The sequence below is a fragment of the Hoplias malabaricus genome, chromosome 8, assembly GCF_029633855.1.
Source record: "Hoplias malabaricus isolate fHopMal1 chromosome 8, fHopMal1.hap1, whole genome shotgun sequence".
Lineage (NCBI taxonomy): Eukaryota > Metazoa > Chordata > Actinopteri > Characiformes > Erythrinidae > Hoplias > Hoplias malabaricus.
This window is the reverse complement of record NC_089807.1, coordinates 25,846,203-25,871,205: the sequence shown is the minus strand read 5'-3', so window position 1 is coordinate 25,871,205 and position 25,003 is coordinate 25,846,203. Positions and strand designations below refer to the sequence as shown.

Below are 25,003 nucleotides of genomic sequence, written 5' to 3'. Positions count from 1 at the left end.
CATTTCCGAGCATGCACAGTGGGAGAGGAAAAAAAAAGAAAGGAAATATACTGAAACAAAAGGGATATTATGGAGATGCTGTCACTGCTTTTGGCAGGCTTCTGTCAAAGTGGACAGTGTCGGTTGGTGGGAGTGCAGTGAAGGACTGGTACTGTGTGGTATTCTGGAATTATGATTTCATGTCTTCCTAGTGATTCAATTTTTCCACTTGAAACAAAGCAGCTACCAGTCATTGTCTAATTAAAAAATTTTGAAAAAATGTTTGAAAATTTAAGAGATTAATTTTTAGATTTCAAATAAACATTTAAACAGTTCAAACATTGTAAATGTAATAATAAATCAATAGATAATAAAAACAAGAAAGGGCTCAGAATTAAATGCAAAACAAATAAATATAATACTTAATATAACAGGTCCCAATGAAGTAAATATATTTCAGACTAATATAAGATATCATGAGAAATGCTGAGCACCTGACTGGTCAATTCTGATTATAATTTAAATGAATGTATTTCTCCCACAGGTTTTTAAGTGGTCTACATTAGAATGTATCACACTCAAGTTAAATACTTAAGTGGAATCATCGGTATCATATGTCTACCAATTTTAAAGCTATCAATACTTTGTGCCAACTGTTTCCATTTGGAATCTTATCAGTAATTCCTAATTGCATAGTTAAGAATATTGCACAAACTTCTATTATTCATTGTGGTTGCCCTCTTTCTTAAAATAATTCTTAATTCATTCATTCATTGTCTGTTACCGCTTATCCAGTTCAGGGTTGCGGTTGGTCCAGAGCCTACCCAGAATCACTGGGCGCAAGGCAGGAACACACCTTCCACCAGTCTTTCTAAGTCTAACATTATGGACTATTTTACCTCAAAGTTCCTGTAACTTATCACATGATCAAAAACAATAAATAAGAGTACCTGTCTGTGTTTTACATTTAACACAAACTGGTGAGTCTGAACTATTTAAAGCAGTAATGTTTTCCCCCTAAAACATACTGTTACTCCTTAAAAGCTATTCTATTCTATTCTATTAAAAGATGTGGAGCTTCTGAATGTAAACAAACCAGAGAATCAAATCAAAATGTATTCATACAGTGCTTTTTACAACTGATGATGTCACAAAGCAGCTTTACAGAATTGGTATCAGAACAGATCTGCGATCTGTAAGATAAGATTTAAGCCATGGTAGAGCTATTCTTGTGATTCCAACCATATTCTTTAGTCTTTCTAGCAGGATAGTATGGTCAGTTGTATCAAATGCTGCATGGATACGTAGCCTTGATCACAGGCGATAAGAAGATAATTTGTTATCTTAGCTAAAGCCAGATTGAACATTTCCATAAATTTTAGTCTTATGCAGATGTGAGCAAAGTGGTTGAACCACCGCTTTTTCTAAGATCTTAGATATAAATGACAGGTTAGAGAGGTCTATAATTGGATAATACAGTAGGATCAAGATTCAGTTTCTTGATCAGGGGTTTGATTATTGCTAGTTCAAATGCTTTGGGTTCATGACCCAGCCTAAGGAAAAATGATTGCAAAAAGGGGATTGATTGTAGTTGATAATATTTCTTTAAATAGTTTAATTGAGTAGTAGATTATTCTCTCCAGTTCCAAATTTGAAATGAGGTCAAAGGCCTCTAATCTTTCTTCTGTAGCTATATTTTGTTCTATATCAGCCATAGCAGATGACAGACGAGTTGGATTTAATAATATGGAATTGATTGTCTGATTGATTTGTCTAGTGTTTTCAATTTTGTTGTTAAAAAAAAAAGGCCAAAAAAGCATTGCTGGTGTGAATGGCTGGGATCTGTAGGTCAGTAGTTGCCTAATTGTTTGTAAGTTTAGAGATCAACCTAAAAAGTAATCTAGGATTGTCTTTAATATTTTCAATCAGTGAGCACAGATACGCTGAATTAGCTTTGAGGAGTGCCCATCTATATTCTATATATTAGGTGGGCTTTCCAGGCAGTGGAAAAAACATCCTGTTTCGATCTAATTTACTTACAAATCGTTTTATGGTGACTGTTTTTTTTTACTATACTATGGAGCAAGTTTTCTGCCATAGCTTTTTACGCTTTAGTGGTGAGACATTGTTAAACATTGACCCGTGTGTGTATTTTCTCATGTCTTCAGGTGTGGATGCACCCACCCGCTACAGCTGTGAGGCACACAATGATAAAGGCCTCACTGTGTCCAGAGAGGCTCAGGTCAATATTAAAGGTAGGACACTGACAGTTTGGAATTCACCTGCTTTCACTCATAAACCATAACAGGGGGATTTGAATCTGAAAATCTAAACTGCTTTCCTAAGGATGTGAAACCTTTCAGTTTCATGTCATGTACTATTATTTCAGGTTTTCCAGCCAAGGTGACAAATGTCAAAGTGGTCAAACGTGAAGCAAACAAACTGGTTTTAAGTTGGACTCCTGGACATGATGGCTTTTCTCCTCTCACCACCTGCTACATCACAGTAAATACTTTATTCGAGTTGACGTTAGGTGTATAAAGATTACAACAGGACATTAATGTAGCTTCTGTAATGACAATGGGGGAGGTAAAGTATTGCAGTGTAGTATGAGAAAAAGACCGTTAATATCGGTTAGCCACATAGTGATAGCTAATATTTTCTTCATAGAATCTAATGGAAAATTGTTAGCACATCAGTCTAATGCGTTTCTCTGCTCTTCTGTCGGAATCTGAGTGATTTATTCATACACATTCATACAAAATTCAGTAGTCGTCTTACTACACTTTTTGTTTGGTCTTTTGAATTTGTCATTATTGAATGATAAGGTTTTATCGGAGTGTCTGCTTAAATTATTCCTAAATGTGGAAATGATTTGACTAAATTAAATTTAGTTCTCAGTTTCTTAACATAATGTGTGTCTTGTGTATATTTCAGGTGAGGGAGTTGGGCAGAGAGGTGGGCAGCCCCACTGGAGTGCACAGTGTGTCAGTTCCTCCATACATGTATGAGGTCACTGCCTTGAAAGCAATGACCTGGTACAACATGAGTGTGTCCTGCACCAATGAGATTGGCCGGTCACCCCCAAGTGCCTGGATCCAGAGCAACACTACTGAGGGAGGTAAGTGTGGAGTAAAACAGGGTTGGGTTTGTGTTATAATATGAAGAGCTTCATTTGGGCATGTTAATATCTCATTCTGTTTGTGCGTTCTGTGTGTGTGTGTGTGCGCACCAGAGATTGAGATTTAAAAAGCTATTTATCTGAGCAGTAAGTCTTTATTTGCACAACAAATAAAGCACAATAATAACACGCACAACATTAGAATAAACCCAAAGAATAGTATTCCAGTAAGTGTGATATTGTGTGTGTGAATGTGTTCATTTAACTTTTTCCAAATCTCTCCTCGTGGCAGTCCATATTATTTGAAGTAATCATGCAGTACCTAGTTTCAAACTCACTCACACCTACTACTTTATAGAAAAAAAAAATCTTATATTATTTGTTTTATCTAATTATTTTTTTGTATTTAGTGTGATATATATATATGTGATTATATAAATAAATATGTGATTTATATAAATAAAAGGCTCCATGCTTACTGAGAAGGCATTAGTTTGAATATATATAATTATCTTAGGTGTCTAAGACTTTGTTGTGTGTGTGTATGTATGTATGTATGTATGTATGTATATATATATTTATATATATATATATATATATATATATATACACACACACACACACACACATACATAAATATAAACAGATATCCAAAAAATCTGAGCTCACATTTGCTGAAGTGACACTATGTCTGTTGAGATTCAACCCTGACTCATGATTTGTCTGCAACACAGCTTCCAAGTTATGATCATGTGCAGCTTGGTCTTCCCCATAAACCAGAACACATTATGGCAATATCAGCCAATGTCAATTTTAAAGGCTTCCAATTTACCACATACAGGAAGAATCACTTGTCATTTAGCTTCTGAATCAACTCCCTCCACACTGGCAAGAAAATATGGCTCACTGTTATTATCAAGATTGCCTTGGACAGCCACTGCTCTCACAGTCTTGCGTTTGCATGCTACAGCAAAATGTCCCATTTTGTTGCATAAGCGGCACTTCTTGTTGAATGCAGGGCATTCGCAAGGCCCATATGATCTGTTACACCGTGAACAGGCTGCACCTTGGCTCTGCTGTTCGACTGCTCCAGTGTCTTATCAGCTCTGACGGTTGTGGCCATTTTTACAGCTCTATCTAAAGTCAAACTGCTCTCCATTTGCAGTTTCTAAGAAACATCCCAGTTCACAATCCCTATCAAGACTCATTTTTGAATCTGCTCTTTCTTAATTGTTCCAAACTCAGTGCTCAGCTAACTCGTACAGTCCCCTCAAGAAAGCTTCCACTGAGTCTCCTGGCCTCTGCAAACTAATGTATTACGGTTCTATGAGGAATGTGGAAAATGTCCCAAAACAAAGGAAACCCTCCCTGAGTGTGCGTGTCCAACAATTTGACTGGTACTGTATAATGAACATACACTCACTTGCCAAAGTATTTTCTCAGCTATCCAAATCATTAAGTTCAGGTGATCCAATCGCTTCCATGTCCACAAGTATATAAAACCGTGATAGGATGCCACCTAGGATGCCAGGAACAACAGCAACCAGCCACTAATTGGTAGTAATGGTAGTGCGAAGAACTTTCTGCAGAGTCAATTACTACAGACCTCCTTCAGATTAGCTCAAGAACAGTGCGTAGAGAGTTTAATGGATTAGCTTTGTATGGCCGAGCAGCTGCACCCAATATATGCCTTATATTACCAAGTGCAATGCAAAGTGTTGGATGCAATGGTGTAAAGTACGCTGCCACTGAACTCTAGAGCAGTAAAGACGTGTTCTCTGGAGTGAGGAATCATGCTTCTCTGTCTTGCAATCCAATGCACGAGTCTGGGTTTGGCAGTTGCCAGGAGAACGTTACTTGTCTGACTGCATTGTGCCAAGTGTAAAGTTTGGTGGAAGGGGGATTATGGTGTGGGGTTGTCTTTCAGGACTTTGGCTCTGCCCCTTAGTTCCAGTGAAAGGAACTCTTAATGCTTCAGTGTACCACGAGATGTTGGACAATTTCATGCTCCCATATTTTTGAGAAGAGTTTGGGATGGCCCCTTCTTGTTCCAACAAATTCCGAGTTTGGTGCGGTGTGCACAGCGTCCTGACCTCAACCTGATAGAACACCTTAGGGATGAATTAAAGCAGAGACTGTGAGCCAGGTCTTCTCATCCAACATCAGTGTCTGACCTCACAAATGCACATCTGGAACAATGGTCAAAAATTCCCATAAACACACTCTTTACCTTGTGGAAAGCCTCCCCTGAAAAGTTGAAGCTGTTACAGCAGCAAATGGTGGGCCGACATCATATAAAACCCTATGGATTAAGAATCAGTCAAGCTCATATGCAAGGCAGATGAGTGGATCATTTTGGCAATATGGTGTACATAAACAGAAGCTGTTTTCCAACTGGTATAAAGAGGGGAGGCTCTTTAAGGTTATTAAAATTGTCACAGTCCATGACAGTCCATGTCCTCTATTTTAAGCTTACTCGTGTATTTATATAAAGAGTTATGATTCAGCACTCTTAATGATGGTCAATAAGAGAACAAACAAACTTGACGAGGAAATGACGTGAGGGTGATTCCTACATTAGTTATGAAGTTGTGTCCTCTATTTTGCTATGTTTTCCTGAAAAGCCCTGTGAGAATAGGAGTGGTGTCTAAAAGGAAGCGTGCTTTTCCTTAGGGCGTGTTCAACTTGAGTTTCCTCTGTATTCCTAAAGGAACAGCACTGACATATTTTCAGCAATATTTGAAAGGTGTTCTGTCATTAATTGCCACATGGTTGAGGAGCTTTGCTTTTTGTTCGGGGTATAAGATGATTAAAAAACATAAATACAGCTTGTTAATCATTGATAATCAGAATTGGTGTATTTGGTCGTATGGGACCCTATAGTATAGATTATCTTGTCCCAGTCAGTGTGTTTATTTATAGAAATAAGACAGGACTTTAAAAACAATAAATCAGTTTTGATGAATCTCATTTTTTGTTTAGTACTTACAGGCCTAAGCTACTATCTTTCACAGTGTACATAATGGTCCTTTAGAGGAAGTTACTCATTTATGTCATAACACATTAAAACTATAGTACTTTTGAACTTGCGTACTTCTCATACACCCAAGCTACAGGTATTTACATTTACATCCAGTTAGACTATAAAGATATTTAGAGGTGCTATGACTTTCTGCAGTGAGCCCTGTGTTGAATCTGAAATATATATTATCAGCAGTTAGACGAATTTAACAGTCTACTGTGATGTGTTAATGTCTGCTTATACAATTCAGGGTTGAGGTTGGTCCAGAGCCTACCCGGAATCACTGGGCGCAAGGCAGAAACACACCCTGGAGGGGGCGCCAGTCCTTTACAGAGCGACACACACTCACACATTCACAGCAATGAACACATCTGATTCACTGATTCACCTAACAATCGGAAGTTGTTAATTTCACTAATTAATAGGTGTGTTTGGATACATTTGGATATACCACATTGTTATAGGTCTATAAATATTAATATCAGTGTCATGATCATGTGGATTTGTTTTATATTTAACTGTAATGTTTGACCACATATTATTACTTATTATGTTCTCAGCGCCTTCACTGGCCCCACAGAACGTGAGTGTCCAAGTAAATGACTCAATGTTGATGATAAAATGGAAACCTCCTCCTGCAGACAAAGTGAATGGAATCCTACAGGGATATGATGTCATCATCAATAATGGAAAACATCTGAATAAGGTTAGATGTGGAATTGATTTTTTTATTAGTTATTAGACACTAATTAAATTTGTGAGAGACTAGGGACTACAGATATTTCAAATATAGATAAAATTGCAGAATTTGTCAATAAACACTCTTAGATGTTTACTTGTTAAAACTTTTAAATATAAAACAAAAAAATGAATAAATGTCTTTACAATTTCCTTTGATTGCTTTTATTAATAAAAGCCTTGAATGAAATTAAATAATACACGCACTTCAGCTTAGTAGAACAGTACTATGTAAACACATCAAAGCTTTTTGTGTGTTGAAATGCAATATTCAGATGTTTTTTTTTTTTTTTACAACAAGTGGTAAAAGATGTCTGAATGTCATACTCTGTTATTCTATATACACTGCACGCACAAATCACATTTGACCGTTTTGTGCTGTTAATTAACACTACAATCAAAAGGGTTTGAAGTGGACAGATCTTCTGTTAATTATTATCCATCCATTATCTGTAACCGCTACCTGGAATCATTGGGCGCAAGGCGGGAATACACCCTGGAGGGGACGCCAGTCCTTCACAGGGCAACACAGACACACACACATTCACTCACACCTACGGACACTTTCGAGTCGCCAGTCCACCTGCAACGTGTGTTTTTGGGCTGTGGGAGGAAACCGGAGCACCCGGAGGAAACCCACGCAGACACGGGGAGAACACACCAACTCCTCACAGACAGTCACCCGGAGCGGGAATCGAACCCACAACCTCCAGGCCCCTGGAGCTGTGTGACTGCGACACTACCTGCTGCGCCACCGTGCCGCCCCTGTTAATTATTATCCAATAGAAAATGATAGAAACAAAATATTAGTTCCAGTGTACACCTTATTATACATGTCATATAATACACTATTATGACATGTGTAATATTCAAGATCAGTGAATATACAAAAGTACTAAGCCAATTCAATCAAAAGTTTTTATAATGATAAGGGTTTTTTTTTTTTTTTTTTTTTATTATAATAAGTGTATAAAAGTATAAGTGAATGGAGCGGAGCTCAAATGTACAATACTAAGCAGGAACCACACCTCAAAATTCAGTTGTTTTAGTTTAAGCCTTGACATATTATAAAATGTGCCAGTGTTGTAGCCTTGTTCTACTTCAGGGTAAAGGGTTAAGAAACAGCAAACAGTCTTCATTAAGCCCATGTAAACCATGTTAATATGATGGGCCACAATTGTCAGTGAAAACTAGTCCAAGATATTAAAACTAGTCCTTTCTACAGGCAGTGAAAGACTTACAGGTTAAAAATGTTTCACGTCAGCATTGATCTTCTAGAAGAATGTCAGAGGTGGCAATGATTAAACTTGCAAAAATTGTCATATATATTTATTCTTTATATTACTGTATCCACATGCTATAAATTATGGTAACCCTGTAATCTCAATCTTCACTGTTATTACTCACTATACACTGTAATAGTGAACTGTATTCAGGAGGATAGTGATGATGTTATATTCAGATGTTATATCATGTAGGTTTTTACAGTGCAGTGAATTATGGGTATGCAATATGGGTTGTACACAATTTTGTGCAGTACATTGTGGAATTGTTTGAGAATTGTCTACTGTTTTTGTACACTAGTACATGACTAGTACATGGCTGAACTTCATACACACACACACACACACACACACATATATATATATATATATTTTTTTTTTTTTTTTTTTTTTTTTTTTTTTTTTTTGTGAATCCACATTATGCTCTTATTTCTCATTTATACACTACTGTTTGTTTTACTTTTACTTAAATGTCTCTTTAGTTTCATATTGATGCAGCACCTATTCTGCAATTTTCTTTTGCATTTAAAGTAAATAATCAGTGGCCAGTCCAACTGCACATGACAGGAACTGATACTGTACATTGAAACATACAGACAGTGATCAAGTTGTTTTTGGAAAGTACCCTATTTTGTGCTGGAAAATCTTAGCTTTGATTTCCAGTCACCTGTATATGTGTATGTGTATGTGTGTGTATGTATATATATTTCACAATCAGAACCGGAGTCTGTTTTTAGGGAAAAGGGAACATGTTTCAAATGCAAGTCAAGCACTTCCTTTAACAATCGGAGACATGACACAAAAAAGAAAATATTTATGCCAGTCATTATGTTTATGGTGACTGTCCCTTACTTGATTTTTCACAGCAACATAATGTCATTATCCAGATTTACTTACTGCAATCAAGAAGACTGGGTTTGAGTTTAGTCAAATTCCTTCATCAGCTCAGAACAAGCAAGCCAAGGATAATTATGCTGTGATTTTTTTTTTTTTTTTTTTTGATGTTGAGTTAATGATCCACAGATACTGCCCTACAGAGTAGATTTTTTCTCAAAGCCGGACCAGTTGTACCTTCTCCCAGAGCAAACAATTTCATGGTTTAAAACCCTTGATTAGTGCAAATATTTTATAACATGCCAGCTTAAGATGGGGAGAGGGTCCAGCTTACATTCTGTACTGGTAATGACCATAGTAATGTTACTGAATCTGTATTATTCTTAAGATGGCAATCTCAAGCATGATCATTGAACAATATTCTGACTGAATACACTGTGTGGTCTAGATAAGAATCAGCGAGACACATTGGTCATGTGAGTGACTTTACTGTTTAGTATGTCATGATTTTACAGCCTTCCTCTGCCACAATAGTGTATTTCCTATCTTTGTATGAAGGTCTGGAATGCGACAGTGAAAAATGAAATTGTTTTTCTGCATCTTCCATGACTCATTGTTGAGTGAATAGTATTTTGTCACAGCAGGCTGTTTCATTCAATGCCAAGTATGTTTTCTTGTCTTTAGTAGAAGTGATTCACCAATAAGCCTGTAGTAGAGTAGCAGTAACTGGAAGTGTGTGTAATTGCAGCTGGCCTCACTCTGACACCTGTTGCTCCACTTCACTTCAGTCATTGTTTTGTCATCTGTTGTCCACTTATTTAACAGTGAGTTATCTTTTGGTAACAGGAATTATCGTACATGTAGTCTTTGGCCTTGACATTTAAAGTGTAATTAAAAATCCAGCAACAATGTAATTGTGTAATCAGATATACAGTAACTATGACTCTCTTGTGCTGATGTATTTTCAAAGCTGTTGCTCTTTCATGCTACGAATTGATTAAATCTTAAAGGGGAAATGCACAGAATAAAAAATATAAATAAAAATATTAACAATAATATTTGTAAATAATTGAGTCAAGATTTCATGAAGTCACTTACAATGTTTTAAAGTTAAATATTAGGGAAATGTCCTGCCTTTTTTGTAATGGTCCTATTATGAATTAGGGGACCATTTCATCCCCAGATAGCAATGAATTTTTGGCCCAAATGTGGCACATCTGCAGTTCTTATTGATCACATGTGGGCTGGAATTACAGGGTTGACTCAGGGTCTGAGTACCTCACATCAGCCCCAGGGCCAACTTTTCTGGCTCACACAAAACATACCATTACCCAAGTCAAGCCCAGCTCTTGACATGTGCTCCATATCCGGCCCACACTACACTTGCCAGTGCTGTGACTGAGCTGTAGGTGACAAAAGTGAGAGAGATGTGACCCAGTCTGGGATCTATCTTCTGAGAGTTTCATATCTATTGATATGAAGATAGATATAAAGTTTAGGGGAGAAAAATCTTTTGGGATTATCTATTTTGTGTTTCAGAGCTTTGCATTATTGTAAACAATACTTATTGCACTCAACACTTCAGATATGTGGTTCTTAAAAAGAAGTGTCTCTAGAATGGACCATTTTTACACTTTGCTACTCTTGTTCATGTCTTAATGATTTAATTATGCAGAAATATAAAAAATGAGTCAGCATTCTAAACCTTCAATGATGTCCTATTCAATGACTTAAAGAGGATGTCTGCGATTGTGGGGATGCTCAGTTCTCTCAAGTTTTTTATAGTGGAATGGTATGTTTGAGAGAGGAAAGGCTGTTTGAATTACCACAGAAACTCATTTGTAACTTGAGATGTTTAGGTTTGTAGCACTTTTGGTAATGCAGTTAGCGTCTTAACCTTTAAGTGATCCAAAACAGCAAAAATAATTCAATATTACACATCTATGGAGAAAGAATAGAGCAATATCCTCATCTTGGTTTGTGTTTTTAACATTTGGTGTTCTCTCCATTGTCTAAATACTCCAGATGCCATTGCTCTGTCATGAGCAGAGCGAAAGAGATAAAGCCTAGTGGAGAGCTAGCCAATGGTGAGGAAACATCCTTAGAATTTTATAAAAAAGTGTTTTTTAATTAAAATCATGAACATTGCCTTTTAAGTGTACCTGATATTACAGTCAGTCAGTGCTAGGTACGTGTACCTAATAAGCTAAATGTAATAGCAGAGAAAATACAGCATTTATTGTTATTGAGCTGTGAAAGTGAAGTTTTTAAGTATGTGAATGTTAAAGGGTTAACGTGTCAGCAGTAGTCATGCTGTCAGTAGGTTTGTGGCAGAAAAGTAACCTAGAGTTCTAGATGTGACCATGGCAGCCTTGCGCAAACAGAGTCGTCTGTTTGTCATATGTTCCTGTGCTACTCCCTCTGCCTACACCGCCCCCACCTTCCCATATGTTTGGAAAGCAAAACATGGTCTCTCTTCCTCTTTTCTTGAAGTTCATGATGTTAGGTTTCTGTCCTCCTACACTTGTGACCAGTTCTTCCCTTTCTTTTCCAGTTTTGCAGAATCACAATCTAAACTCACAAACCTTTTGACCCTGAAAGATTAACAGTTCTCTGAAGAGCTACTACAATTACAGATTCTCCATATTTCAAAATCTAGTATGGACATGATTTAATTAGTTTCTTTGTGGGTATTTTATTCTTTCAGATTCGCAGTATCTTAACAGAGGTAGCAGTGGCCATGCAGGAGTTTAACACCACATACAGTGTGGAAGTGTCTGCATGCACACATGCTGGCTGTGGAGTGAAAAGCTCTCGATATTGGTTCTTTGTCCCAGATCTTGGTGAGTAAATACTAGTGCAACATATGATCAGAAGCAAAGAGAAGAATTTCACTCCCAACCCCCAACAATCTACTAATCCCTCATAATGTCACCAAGCCAGAACAGTTAGCCCTTGCTTCTTTAAAGCAGGTAAAGCTCAGCATGCTTGAAAGAGAATACTAATTGTTCAGTTCTGTCACTACCATGTCTAATCCACTTGTACCAACACAAAACACTATAACGCATCACCACCACGTTAGTGTCACTACAACACTGAGTATTATATATCACACAAATCATATCTGCTCTCTGGTGGTCCTCATGACCCCATGACCATTGAATTACAGGGTTTTATTTATTTATTTCCTGGCTGTAACTGCTGTGCAATGCAAAGACTCTGCATTGATTTGATGCAAAAGCATAAATCAGCACAGTACTCCATAATAGAGTATAATTACATGATACTTACATGTATCAGTATAATTACATGAACTTGAATGTAATTGCATTCTCATTGCAATGGTAGTTAGTAATTTCACACAGGTCATGTTCTGTTTTTTTTAATATTATTTATTTAAATGTGTCACATTATGAAAATGAAATCACTTTTTTTTAGTGCACATGCAGATTAATCTGGGGATCTGGAGCTCCTACCAATGCATAAACTGAAATAAAACAACCCAGTGGGCTGCCTAAGTCATTAAGAATCGAGCAGGCTCTGTTAGACAATTTAAGAACAGTGCTGTGTTGTTTAATCCCTGTGGTAATTTGACCTGTATTAATTTGGGGAAAGGGGGTAAATTATGCCACATTAAAAGTCAAAGTTTTAAGTTTACCTATGAAATGTTTGTATGTTTGTCTTTTTTTCATCAGATGTGCCTTTGTCCCCATCTTCTAGTCCAGACACTTATGGCTCAGACTCTGTGTACATCGTGTTGGGAGTGGTTTGTGGCTTCTGTCTCCTTATCATTGTGATGTTTTTAGCCATATGCCTGCGTAACCGGATACTCGAGACTCGGCTTGGGTGAGTTTTGTTTAACCTCTTCTGCTTTTACTTATTCAGGGTGGGAATTCCAATTATCAAACAATAACAGTGTCTTTTCTTGTAAAAAGAATAATAGAAGGAGAAAAAGAAATTGTCTGAAAGCACAAAAAATTATAAATCCAATTATGGTTAAAAAGTTCTCCAAGCTAGATCTTATAAGTAGTGCTTGGCTGAATATATTTAACGCATACGCCAGATAAAACATTCTTAGGAGCAATATAGTGATATATTCAGAATAATGCACTTTAAAGTTACTTTATCTTGAAAATACAAAAAAAATGCTTTCGTATTTACCAAAATTTTTTAAACATTAGTATTCAGGTTTAAATATTTCATATAACTTTTATGTACATAGGAGGTGCAAAAGACTGAAAGGAATAGTTTGCTTTATAAATGGTACAGTATATAGAATAGCCAATTTGGTCATTTACATACATCCAGTTTTTAAAGGCACAATCATAAATATGGGGTAAAAGACAGGTCTTGTAGAAATGAAAACCTGTAACTGGTAAAATATTTTGTTACACCAATCTACACACACAATTGGCAAAAACAATAAACATATATAACATAGGCTATGATCCCTTTAACATACCAAAACACCTATAGTTTAAATTTCAGTTTTGTAATTAGTATACTGAAACCAGGTCTGATTAACAGATAAAAGAAAAATCTTTTGAAATACACAAACAGAGATAAAAACGTTTGTAGCTTTTATGTAGGATGACTTTAAACTGAAAAAAGAAGAAATACTGCTTCAGAAGTGCAAACTCTGGCACAAAATTGTCTTGTTTTCACTTGCTTGGGTGAGGGAAAGGTTACAGAGTAGGGGTTGTTCAGGAAATTGCAGCTGGGGTGAAGTTATTCTGAGCCTCGGGTTGCAGTGTCAATAAAAGCAGAATGGTTTTCCTTTTAAATGCTCTGAAGGGGGCCAACACTAATTTAAGAGCTCTGTTACCTCCAGCTGTGTGTTAGAAACACAGACTACAACAACACACACCCTTTCTCTGGCAGCTTTTATGGAGCCTCTGACTTACTCACATAATTAAATATGCTGACAAGTATGGCAACAATACTTTCACCATTTTACTTCATGTAAAGGTTGGTATTACATTCAATCAATCAAATAAACATAAAGGGGGCAGCCTTGTCCTAATGGTTAGCGGACCGGGCTTGGTACCAGAAGGTTGCCAGTTCGATCCCCAGGACCAACAGGAACATCCATGGCTGAAGTGACCTTGAACAAGGCACTGAACCCCCAAATGCACTCCGGGCGCTGGGGATGGCTGCCCACCGCTCTGGATGTGTATTCACAGCCCCTAGTGCACTAGTGTGTGTGTGTGCCACAGATGGGTTAAATGTAGATTTTATTTATTTATTTATTTAAAGGCAGTCTGGCTAAAATTTCTTTGGTGTTTTTTTTTTTTTTTTTTTTTTTTCTGACCATCTACATTTTCCCAGTGTTGTCTCATGAGTATGTAACTGACTCCCTCTACAGGAGGCTGCTTGGAACTGGAGAAAAATTTCCAGCCATCGTTGAGTACAGGCCTCAGCGTTCCTACAATCGAACAGCCATTGAAATGACACGTATGTAAAGATGCAGTGAAAATCACTTTAGAGAGCATTTAGAGTCTATTGAGCACCTAATTCAGTTGTGTGGGCGAATTTCTCATAGCATGGGGGTGGTTGTAAGAAACTGTGTCTTTTGTCAGTGTAAAGATGAAGTCCTTTCCACAATACACTCTCAAGTGATAGCATCCCTTTTACATTGTTTCATAAGGAAAATAACGAATAATTTAAAAATGTATATATAACTATAACATTTATAATTAATCTTTTTTTATATGTGTATATCCTCTGATATTCTCCATTGTGTAGCTCTAGACAATAAATTGGGATTTTTCTACGTAATAGAAAATAACCAATTATGTAGTCAGTATCCAAACAGTGTAATCCTGATTTCAACAGATACTCTTGTCCTATATAGTTGCAACTTTGGGCATCAGAGAAGATCTTCAGGTCAAACTTCAGGATGTGATGATCTTGAGAAACCTACTTGCCATCGGAAAGGTCCTTGGGGAAGGTTAGAATCAAACCTTATCTCTGTGTAGGACACACTGATCTTTTTGCAGTCAGTGAAGCTGTTAACTAGTGGTCAGGTTTCAAGTGTTTCTTTCAACAGGGGAGTTTGGATCTGTAATGGAGGGTCGCTTACAGAAACCAGATGGAAGCACAGAAAAAGTTGCTGTGAAGACAATGAAATGTGAGTCAAAATTACGTGAAAAATGGGATAGAAACCTTGTTGTTTTGTGTGATAATTCAATAAAAAAAATTTCATAAGAGCTGTGCAAACACTTCTGTGGGAATTACTCAAAGCTGAGATTATTTTAATTTTGTTTCAGTGGATAATTTCTCTCAGCGGGAGATAGAGGAGTTTCTTAATGAGGCCGCCTGCATGAAGGACTTTAACCATCCTAATGTCATTAAACTATTAGGTAAGAAATGGCCACATTTACATGGGACTTGTCTTGTCTCTGCCCAGTCTTCTGGCATATTGGCAAAGGTCAGTGAAATGGATTACAGCAAATTAAATTAATTTCAACTTCTGTTATATGTTGGCATGATTTCTGGTGCCTGTCTTGCATTTTGGGATAAAGTTAAATGCAGCTCTTTACACTAGAAAGGCTGAACCTGGGGACAAGACCCCCCCTCCTTGCAGCCCATTAGTGGACTATTAGCTACCCTTTCTTATGTAAATTAGACAAAGCAAAGAAGGACACATGGCTTCTCAAAGAGAGAAAAAGATGTATAGCTATAGGTTTATCTTTTTATTACAATTTCATTTTTAATAAAGTTTATATTTTTCTTAAATTTTGATCTATGGTTAAAGGTTAATTTCTCTGCCCTATTTTGGTGCAAATGTATCTTTTCTTATGTCACCACACATGTATACTAGTGTTGTCACAATACCAAAATTATGACTTTCCATACAATACCTGCCTATATATCTCGATACCGATACTGAAACGATACCATGAAAAAACCTAAAACATCAGGAAAAGTAAGGTACGTTTTCTAAAGCTGAGGATGGCCGGCAAAATTGCTGGTATCTGCTTGTTAATTGTGACGACACACGTGACATTTCTCCATTTCTGGGTTCAATCTCGTTTTCGCACCATGTCATTCATGTTTGCATGTGCACGTGTTTACTGTTTAAATAAAGCTGAATGCCTCAATCAATTATGTGATCTCAGTTCAGGAGTTGGGGGAAAAAAAGTAATAAACTCAACATAAAAGGAAGCCAAAGTGTCTTTAGCAGCACATTTTGCGTATTCACAGCTCATTTTGATCTGTGTGTCTGCAGCAAGAGGAGGAAAAGTACCCCCCTGTGGCACTCGTTGGAAATACCTCTCTTGTTTTAGAATTAGCTTTTGTTTCTTTGTATTTTGGAGCTTGATTCATTGGTTGATTTCTCTGCACTTTGTTGGTGAATAGGTTTCTTATTGAACTCTGCAGAGTTTCCTATTTGGCTGGCATTGAGTAAACAAGCATTGACAAATGCACCACATTTTTGCAAGAGTTTATCCCCTGCCAAATACCATATTCGGAAGAGAGAAAGTCTATTTGTGACATGATTTAGTGTTTGGGCGCTGTAGGTTTTTTAAAAATGCGCATGACGGCTAAAATACAAACAGCCAAGGCTTTGGCCCAGTTCAGCATGGCGAACTCCGACTCTTATCTGAAACACAGAGCGCAGCCTGTCGTTCCCCACCCCATCCTCCGCTTAGCGCTCCTACTTAGCAAAACAATAGGCACTGTTTCACAGCAAGGGTGCGGGGGATCTTTGCCTTACGAGAAAAATCGTGCCTTTGGCGCTTTTAGTGTTAATTGTTCTGAAATATATTTTTCCCAAATTTGCAGTCACTCAGTCGTTATAATTAGCTGAAAGTTGAACATTAATTACACTTTAATTTTTCTACATTCACTTTGACTTCTCTTTGATCTGTTCATATAGGTGTATGCTTAGAAGTAGCCCCAGGCAACTTCCCCAAACCAATGGTCATTCTTCCTTTTATGAAGTATGGTGATCTCCATAGCTTTCTCCTTCGCTCCCGGATTGGAGAAAATCCTCAAGTAAGCTGTTTCTCTGTATCACTAATTTAAACTCTTAAGTTAATTTGTAATTTAAGTTCAGTTACTTTGTTTCACGTTGTGTCTGCTGGCCTTGCACCCAATGACTCCAGGTAGGCTCTAGACACACTGAGACACTGAACAGGATGAAACAGTTAGAGAAAATGAATGAATGTGTCAGCTCTGACAAATATGAGTTTTGAAACTGAAATACTCACCTCAAGGACGTTACCTCGATACTTAAAATTACTTCAGAATTTTAGTTCTTAAAAAAGTCTGTATCTGAGCCAATAGGCCTATAACCTACATTGCTGACTGCTGCTGATGACATTACAATTATTTCTTGATTAGCCTGTATTCTGTTGTGTTCCCTAAATATAATCATGTTAAACATCTCATATTCATCACTTTCCGGCTTAAATATAATTTAAAAGAAGATCTAAAAAAAATACTGTTCAGGTATCAATTTTTGAGTTACTATTGAGCATTTAAATAGTACACAGCCCCAGTCCTGACACAGAACGAAGTTCTCCTATGTGTGTTTGATCTGACTGTATTTCCTCTGTCTCGCTCAGTATCTACCAACACAGACTCTCCTGAGATTTATGATTGACATCGCTTTGGGAATGGAATACCTCAGCAGCAAAAACTTTCTACATCGTGATCTTGCAGCGCGCAACTGCATGTAGGCTACTGAGTTCTTCTATCACTGAATACTTTTGATTTTGCAAGAGTTACATCTTTCATAGCTGTACTTCATGAAGTATTAGTTTTTTTTATTTATGAGTGGATTGGACACAATTGACTGCTTATTCTCTCAAACTGCAATCATGATTTTCAGTATACAGAATACATAAACCTACTCAAAGAAAAGCGTTACTGTAACAACAGTAAAATTAAATTAATTTGTAAAATTCATAGAATGTGAAATTTCTAGTGTTTGAATTTTTCAAAACATTTAATAAACCATGATAAATAACATTAAAACATTTGAAACATTTGGTCTGTAATTTATTATATTATTATTTTTAATTTTAATTAATCAGATATACTAATTCAGTAAATTGAATTATTTTATTATAGAAAGGAATTTATAAAAATATCAATTTAAGCCTTTAACATGTAAACATTTTAATTAAAAAAAAAAACTAAATAATAAAAAAAAATTGTATCAAGCAAGACATGTAAACATGTAACATGCTATGCCTTTGAACTGTTTTGACTTTATAACGAATATCTTAAAGCTAAGAATGCATTTGCATCATATACTGGGATAATTTGTTTTAATTTTACACTTTCATTCAAAGAGAAAAATGATATTCTGTCCTTAATCATATGTAGAAATTTATATTGTAATTTTATATATGTGATGCAATATATCCTAAGAATGATTTGATCCAGATGACATTTCAGATTTAAGAGGACAATAACAATACAGTAACTGTCAAAATTTTGGCTTTAAGAGTAGACTTTTTGAAAATGTTCATATGCAGATTAATTTGGTGTTTACTATTTTCACTTTGGCATGTTTAATTTATTCAGTTCTCTCCTTTATGTCATTGCCAGGTTACGTGATGATATGACTGTGTGTGTGGCAGACTTTGGCTTGTCTAAGAAGATTTACAGTGGAGATTATTACAGACAGGGCAGAATAGCCAAGATGCCAGTGAAATGGATTGCTGTGGAGAGTCTGGCAGACCGAGTCTTCACTGTGAAAAGTGATGTGGTAAGAATTAACTGCTTGCTTTTTTAAGCAAAGGAACAATGAACAAATCTGTTTATAGAAGCATATCAGCTAAAGGTGAACTATCAAATATTTTAAACATTAATATAGGAGCAAATGACTAATTTCAGTGTAAAGATTTAATGGAATAAAGACTTCCTGAGTAGAGAAAAAAACACATATCCACTGTATTGTACTGTTCTCAGGCCTTTGTTTTACTCTATGAATGGCCACACATTATTTCTGCCATGTGGAAAAAGCGATTGGTACATGTTCCTCCCTCAAGATAATAACATTTTCCTCAGCAAAATGACCTATGACATAGAGTGACACAGGACAAGAATTAACACTGTCCTGGCCTTGAAAACATGGAGGGTGCTGCTGAAAGCCTTCAACATGACTTTAAACTCATGTTTTTTACTTCTTGATGAGCTCTGCTGCCTGACTGACTGCCTCTTCTCCCCATTGCTGTGTGATGTGGTGTGTTGGTGGGTTTCCTCCCACAGTGCAAAAACACACATTGGTAGTTGGATTGGCGACTCAAAAGTGTCGCTAGGTGTGAATGTATGAGTGTGTCACCCTGCGAAAGACTGGTGCCCCATTCATGGTGTGTTCCCACCTTACACCCAGTGATTCCTGGTAGGCTCCAGACCCACCGCGACCCTGAACTGGATAAGTGGGAGTGTAATGGTACATGTTCATACCAAACAGTCATTATGGAGGTCATGATTCTTTGCATACAGTTGCATAGAGAATATACGGTATTCTGTGTGACTACAATAATTTCACAAGTGAGTGAGCCACTTGGAAACCTTAAACTGAAAACTGATGGATTTACATGGTATTATGAGAACTGTAGTGATTTAGGACTATTTTTATAGTAACTGTAACTTCCACCCTTCCTCCTTTTTTTCTCTCCTTCTCTCTTCTGCATGTAGAGAGTGACTTATGTTTATTTTTTTTTACCTCTTTATGCCTCACTCTTTTCTCAAATTTCCTACCTTACATAAAGTGCTTACAGAAATTGAAAGCATTACCTATTTACAGTAGGAAACTTGATGTGTACAAGTACAGCAGTTACTGTCCAAAATTACCAGTGAACCTAAACATGGCAGGCATTATTTGATAAGTGTGAAGTTGTTATAGATCTGCAAAAATACATTTGCAGCTGCAGCAAACTCTTTGGAGGTCTAGTTCTCATCACCATCACTGTGAACAGTTGTGGAATGGAGAGTTTCAAACCACACTGTTTACTGGTTTACAGTCTGTTTATTAATGGTTAATAATTAGGTTGTAAACACATTAAAGGTCTCTAATAATTATTTATAACACATAGTTAGAAAGGGTAACAGTGACCTGTTGTTTGCCAAATAGTGAACCAACATCCGTCTACATTGTTAAACCTCAGATCTCGCAAAATACTGACCTTACTTGATCTGCTCCATCAGTCAGCATTAACTCTGTCAGCTTCAGCACATATTTGTTAATTACTTTAACCATTTAATTACTTAAGCACAGATAAAACATCTTTTTAGACATTGATGATAATGTGGTGCAACTTGCCATACGAAATGACTTAACAGATATTCTCAGGTCTGAGCTGAAATACAGATATTTGAGCAGTGAACAGTAAGAAAACATTACAATGTTAACAGATATTGGGGAATATAAAACAAAACATTTTTGTGTCTTCACAGTGGGCATTTGGTGTAACCATGTGGGAGATAGCCACTCGAGGCATGACTCCATACCCCGGAGTCCAGAACCATGAGATTTATGACTACCTACTTGAAGGACACAGACTGAAGCAGCCAAACGACTGCATGGATGAACTGTAAGTATCTCCTGTTGTTGCCTTTGACAATATGACATGCAGTGTGACACTGCAATAAATGCTGACTTATATTTGATTGTCAGTTAAATTTATTTATTTATTTTTACAATTTTTTAGGTATGATATCATGTTCAGCTGCTGGTGCACTGACCCTGTGGACCGCCCCGACTTTACACAGGTCAGCGAAATGCTAGAGAAGGTGTTAGAGAAGCTCCCTGAGGCATCCAACAGGAAAGACATCATCTACATCAACACCAGTTTCCCTGAGGAGGACGAGGAGGAGGAGCAGCTGACAGAAGTGCCACAGGTTCCAATCCTCACTTCCTCGCCTTCTTGCAGCCGCCAGGCTATGGACACATCCATCGTAACAGCAGACATCCATGAGAGCTCTGCTGCAGAAGAGGATGACCGTTATGTTATTGTTATCCCCTCAGAGAATACTGCTATGGCACAGAACAGCACTCCTGACACTCCACTTTTAGCTGAGTACAGAGCTGAGCCAGAGAGCACTGGTACAGAATTCCAGCAGTCTTCTTGTGACACTGAACAGTTACTCTGAGGCACTGAGGAGGACAGTCCAAGGTTAAATAGTGCTATAATTTGCCAAATCTGAACATTTGTCAGTTGAGTTAATTGAGGTCTGTCTCACAAAGCATGTTTAACATTGTTCCTTTCAGCTTGACAAAACCTAAAAAAAATGCTTATGAAAGCAAAATGTTTGAGACAAAAAGTCATATTTAATATTTTCGGTGTCCAAAGAAAAATGTGCCTCTCCAAAACAGTAACTTTATTTCTCTTATCTTTCAATGTAAGCCAATGTAAAAAGATACCAAGTAATTGTAGAGCAGTCCTATTGAAATGACATTTTCATGCCATAGACAATGTGAAGGACAGATGCAGTGTTCAAATTAGAGATCTACATTGGACCATTGTTTTTTTTTTTTTTTTAAATTGATCAATTTCAAATTTTTAAAATCCTGCCTCCTCTCACTCCCAAAAGATTTCCTCCAGCTCCCGTCCTCTTCTGGAATAATGTAGAAAAAAAGATCTCAGATTTTCCATTCCCTTTAAATGTTACACAGATATATAGGCATATGATCACCAGGCGCACGTACACTGCTATTTCCGCAGCACAGTAAGGTACAATTCATGTGGTGTAAATGTGATTATTTTCTTTCGAAATATTTATAATGAGGATGCAGACTTGTAGTTCAAATGATGTAGTAGATTAAAAATGGACAGAAATGGAGATACATGTTTTCCTTTGGACAACGATTGTATGTAGAACAGAAAATATTTATATATGGCACAAAACAATGTTGTATTCACTCCCACCCTATTAGTGCTCAATGGAGTAATGTTTCAGAAAGACTTTAATTTTCATATGACTAAACCTACAAACCTTAGGGAAAAATTTGAGAAATGTGAACCCAAAGGAACCACTTTCCATATGGGTTCACCTTTGGTTATTGCTCAGAAGCTGATTTAATTATAGTCATACACAGGATAAAATGTAAAGTATCTTATGCCAATCTATACGGCCCACCCCACTCACTTCCTAAATGCAGCCATAAAACTTATCACACTTTGTTCAAATCCTGCACCTGAGCACTAAGGATGCTGTGGCAGTTAATAATCACCAACCAGCTACCCTTAACAACTAAGGTTACGCATTGGGCTCAGCCCATGAGTACCCAAACTAGCTCCTCCCAGCGGTCATTAGGAATGCACCTCCTTTTGTCAGTGTTTTGCTAAATTAAGCCCACGACACCTCCGGCAGGTTCGACCTGTGAAATCTGGCATCCCTGACCCACCCCCATCCCCATGCTAGCTTTACAACCGTACAATTACACTTAACCATTAACAAACATAAATCCACAATGGCCTCCCTGGTGACTAAGGCTGCACCTAGCCCCACTGGCACCATCAGTACATAGTTCCATGTGACCTAACGTCACCAACAATCACAATTAGGGCTGCAACTAATGATTATTTTGATAATCGATTAATCTGTGGATTTTTTTCCGATTAATCGATTAATAATCGGATAAAAAGGAAGACAAGCCAAATTTGGTTTCCTGTGTGTTACTAGCGTATTCAGGATACCATCAGTGAGAACAGCTGCTTGCTGTGGTGTGCAGATCTTCTTCAAAACATAGTCAGCAATAATTATTGATCTAAAATGCAGACAACAATGCAGGCAAATTGAAATTAATTTTATATTTATCAATATTTAACAGTGTATGTAATGTAATATACACTTATAATGTAATATAACTTGGCAGTGATACTCAAACACTAACACGCAATGCCAGTCAGAAAAGACCTTGAAAAAGGCTTTATATATATTATTTAAAAAATGTTTGGATTGATTTTTTTTTTAAACTCTGAACCGCTACATTTAAGGTGGAACGGAAAACTCGCTAAATACAACAGTGATATAAATTTACTAAAAATGAGACATCTTGTTTAACTACTCTAGCAGGCTCTAGTGAGTGAGAGAAAAACTAACGTCGCTAACATAAGCTTGACTAAAACTACGGCTTGTTTTGGAACTGCTGGTCGAGCTGACACATTTAAGGTGGAAGAGAAAACTTGGGGGGAGACATGCTAAGGCTTGTTCGCTAAACGCGAGTGTAATATCAATGTACTAAGAAAAACAAATGTTGTTTAACTACTCTAGCAGGCTCTAGTAACATTGAGTGAGAGAAAAAGTAGAATTAGTTTACTATACTTAATCTCTTTCACACATAGCTCCAACAGGCTTCCCTTTCAGATGCTCATGCAGTGATGTTGTGCTGCCGTGCCATGCGAGATCAGCTGTGCACATTTTGCACCTAACGCTGTTCATTGAAGGCGTTAATGTAAGTGTTCCCATACTTTTGATGACTTGGTTCGTACATTTTTCTCTCGGCTTGTGCTAACATTATCCTCTGCTGTGACCGCCTCCGCCATTTTTCAAACCCTTCTTCCAGAGTTCGTCTATTGTTGTCACTGTACCTATGTGTATAATAACTTAGACCCAACTAATCGATTATTAAATTAGTTGCCAACTATTTTCACACTCGATTTTAATCGATTAGTTGTTGCAGCCCTAATCACAATAACACCTCTACCAAGAAGTCTGTGCTCTCCTTATCCATAAACACTGACTAGACCTTTCAGTTGTTTCTGATAACTTCTTTACAGCTGTGCTTAGTTTCTGGCCCCTGATGCCGAACTGCACAAGCAGGGATGTGGCAGACTTGGCTACAAATCCCCTGACACCTAATTCCTTGGCCTTACAAGTGCCTGCCACCCATGTTCCCTCCCCCCAGCTGCCAAGTCTGTACCTCAGCTTCTTTCTTTCAAATGCTTCATCTACTGCATCCTCAAATGGAACTGTTAAATCTGAAGTAAACTATGTGTTTACTTTCTAGAGTACAGCACCGTGTCTGGCCTCAGTGTAGTTAACACAATGCACTCTGCAGTTTTTTCCTGTGTCCAACAGAAATATCCAGTCTTGTGCTTCACCCATCTACCAATATTTATAGTCTGGTCATGCTCTTGAATACGTTCCCTCCTCATGCACAAACATAACAACTTTATTACTACAACCTTGTCAATGCATTAACCTCTAAGTGTTTGCTGTCCAACAAACATGCTAAAACCCTTAGCACCTGATTATGTCTCCATGTATACCGACCCTGCAACAACCTATCCTTACAAGCTGATAGAATATGCTTCAGCGTGCCAACCCGTTTATAATCTACATTAATCCATAAAGACAGTTATCCTGCTTCGTGAGACAGGCCCTTGGTTTTCTAGTTTCAAACTTCAATCTTTAAATTAATTGGGCTCTATGTTTATAGCTAATAATAAATTATTTAAACCTGCTGTTGCTGTAACTTTATTATGGGCAACAGTTTGACTGCATGCCACAGAATCTGCAGAAAGGTATTAAGCTGAAAAATGCCATGAGTGTAGCTTTAAATCAGAAAAAATAAATTGCTCTCATACCTCCCTGATTAAAATAGCATACAAAATAATGTCAGTGAAGTCTTGTGTGAAAAAAAATATTGAATCCTCAACACCCTAAATGGCATTACACTTATGACACTGTGAATATGAAGAAACATGTCCAGTATTTTAAGATTCAAAGCAGACCGTATTATTGCAGTATAGAATTCCAGGTTGTTTTTATTTTTCTTTCCTTTAAACAAAGATTTTGTACATTAAATTACAATTAAATATGTATATTAGGTATTCATTTGTATATATGACTTACATAGGTACATATACATGGTCCAGATGTTTTCTTCTCTATTTAGGAAATAATTTGATACACTTTTAATAAAAAAAAAAAGTCAATATGTTTAACTATGATTTACTGCGGTACTTTTAGGTTAAATGTCTCTTAACAGCATGAGTGAAATTAATTGCTGTTATAAATGTTTTTCTTATTAAAACTTGTTTTCAATATTAAAAATCT

The 25,003-nt window shown here is 37.0% G+C and overlaps 1 protein-coding gene across 1 annotated transcript in view; it reads left to right on the top strand.

Moving 5' to 3' along the window:
• The window catches only part of mertka (c-mer proto-oncogene tyrosine kinase a), a 44,847-nt gene extending 20,382 nt beyond the window's left edge, over nucleotides 1–24,465 (top strand). The window contains exons 7-21 of the mRNA XM_066678464.1: nucleotides 2,148–2,234; nucleotides 2,369–2,484; nucleotides 2,917–3,100; nucleotides 6,683–6,828; nucleotides 11,685–11,820; nucleotides 12,673–12,823; nucleotides 14,343–14,431; nucleotides 14,832–14,927; nucleotides 15,027–15,107; nucleotides 15,247–15,339; nucleotides 16,860–16,978; nucleotides 17,551–17,660; nucleotides 18,542–18,701; nucleotides 20,396–20,532; nucleotides 20,650–24,465. Coding sequence (XP_066534561.1) covers nucleotides 2,148–2,234; nucleotides 2,369–2,484; nucleotides 2,917–3,100; nucleotides 6,683–6,828; nucleotides 11,685–11,820; nucleotides 12,673–12,823; nucleotides 14,343–14,431; nucleotides 14,832–14,927; nucleotides 15,027–15,107; nucleotides 15,247–15,339; nucleotides 16,860–16,978; nucleotides 17,551–17,660; nucleotides 18,542–18,701; nucleotides 20,396–20,532; nucleotides 20,650–21,091 — 2,147 coding nt within the window. The 3' untranslated portion in view covers nucleotides 21,092–24,465. The remainder of the gene's footprint in view (nucleotides 1–2,147; nucleotides 2,235–2,368; nucleotides 2,485–2,916; nucleotides 3,101–6,682; nucleotides 6,829–11,684; nucleotides 11,821–12,672; nucleotides 12,824–14,342; nucleotides 14,432–14,831; nucleotides 14,928–15,026; nucleotides 15,108–15,246; nucleotides 15,340–16,859; nucleotides 16,979–17,550; nucleotides 17,661–18,541; nucleotides 18,702–20,395; nucleotides 20,533–20,649) is intronic.
• Nucleotides 24,466–25,003: the final 538 nt, after the last annotated feature.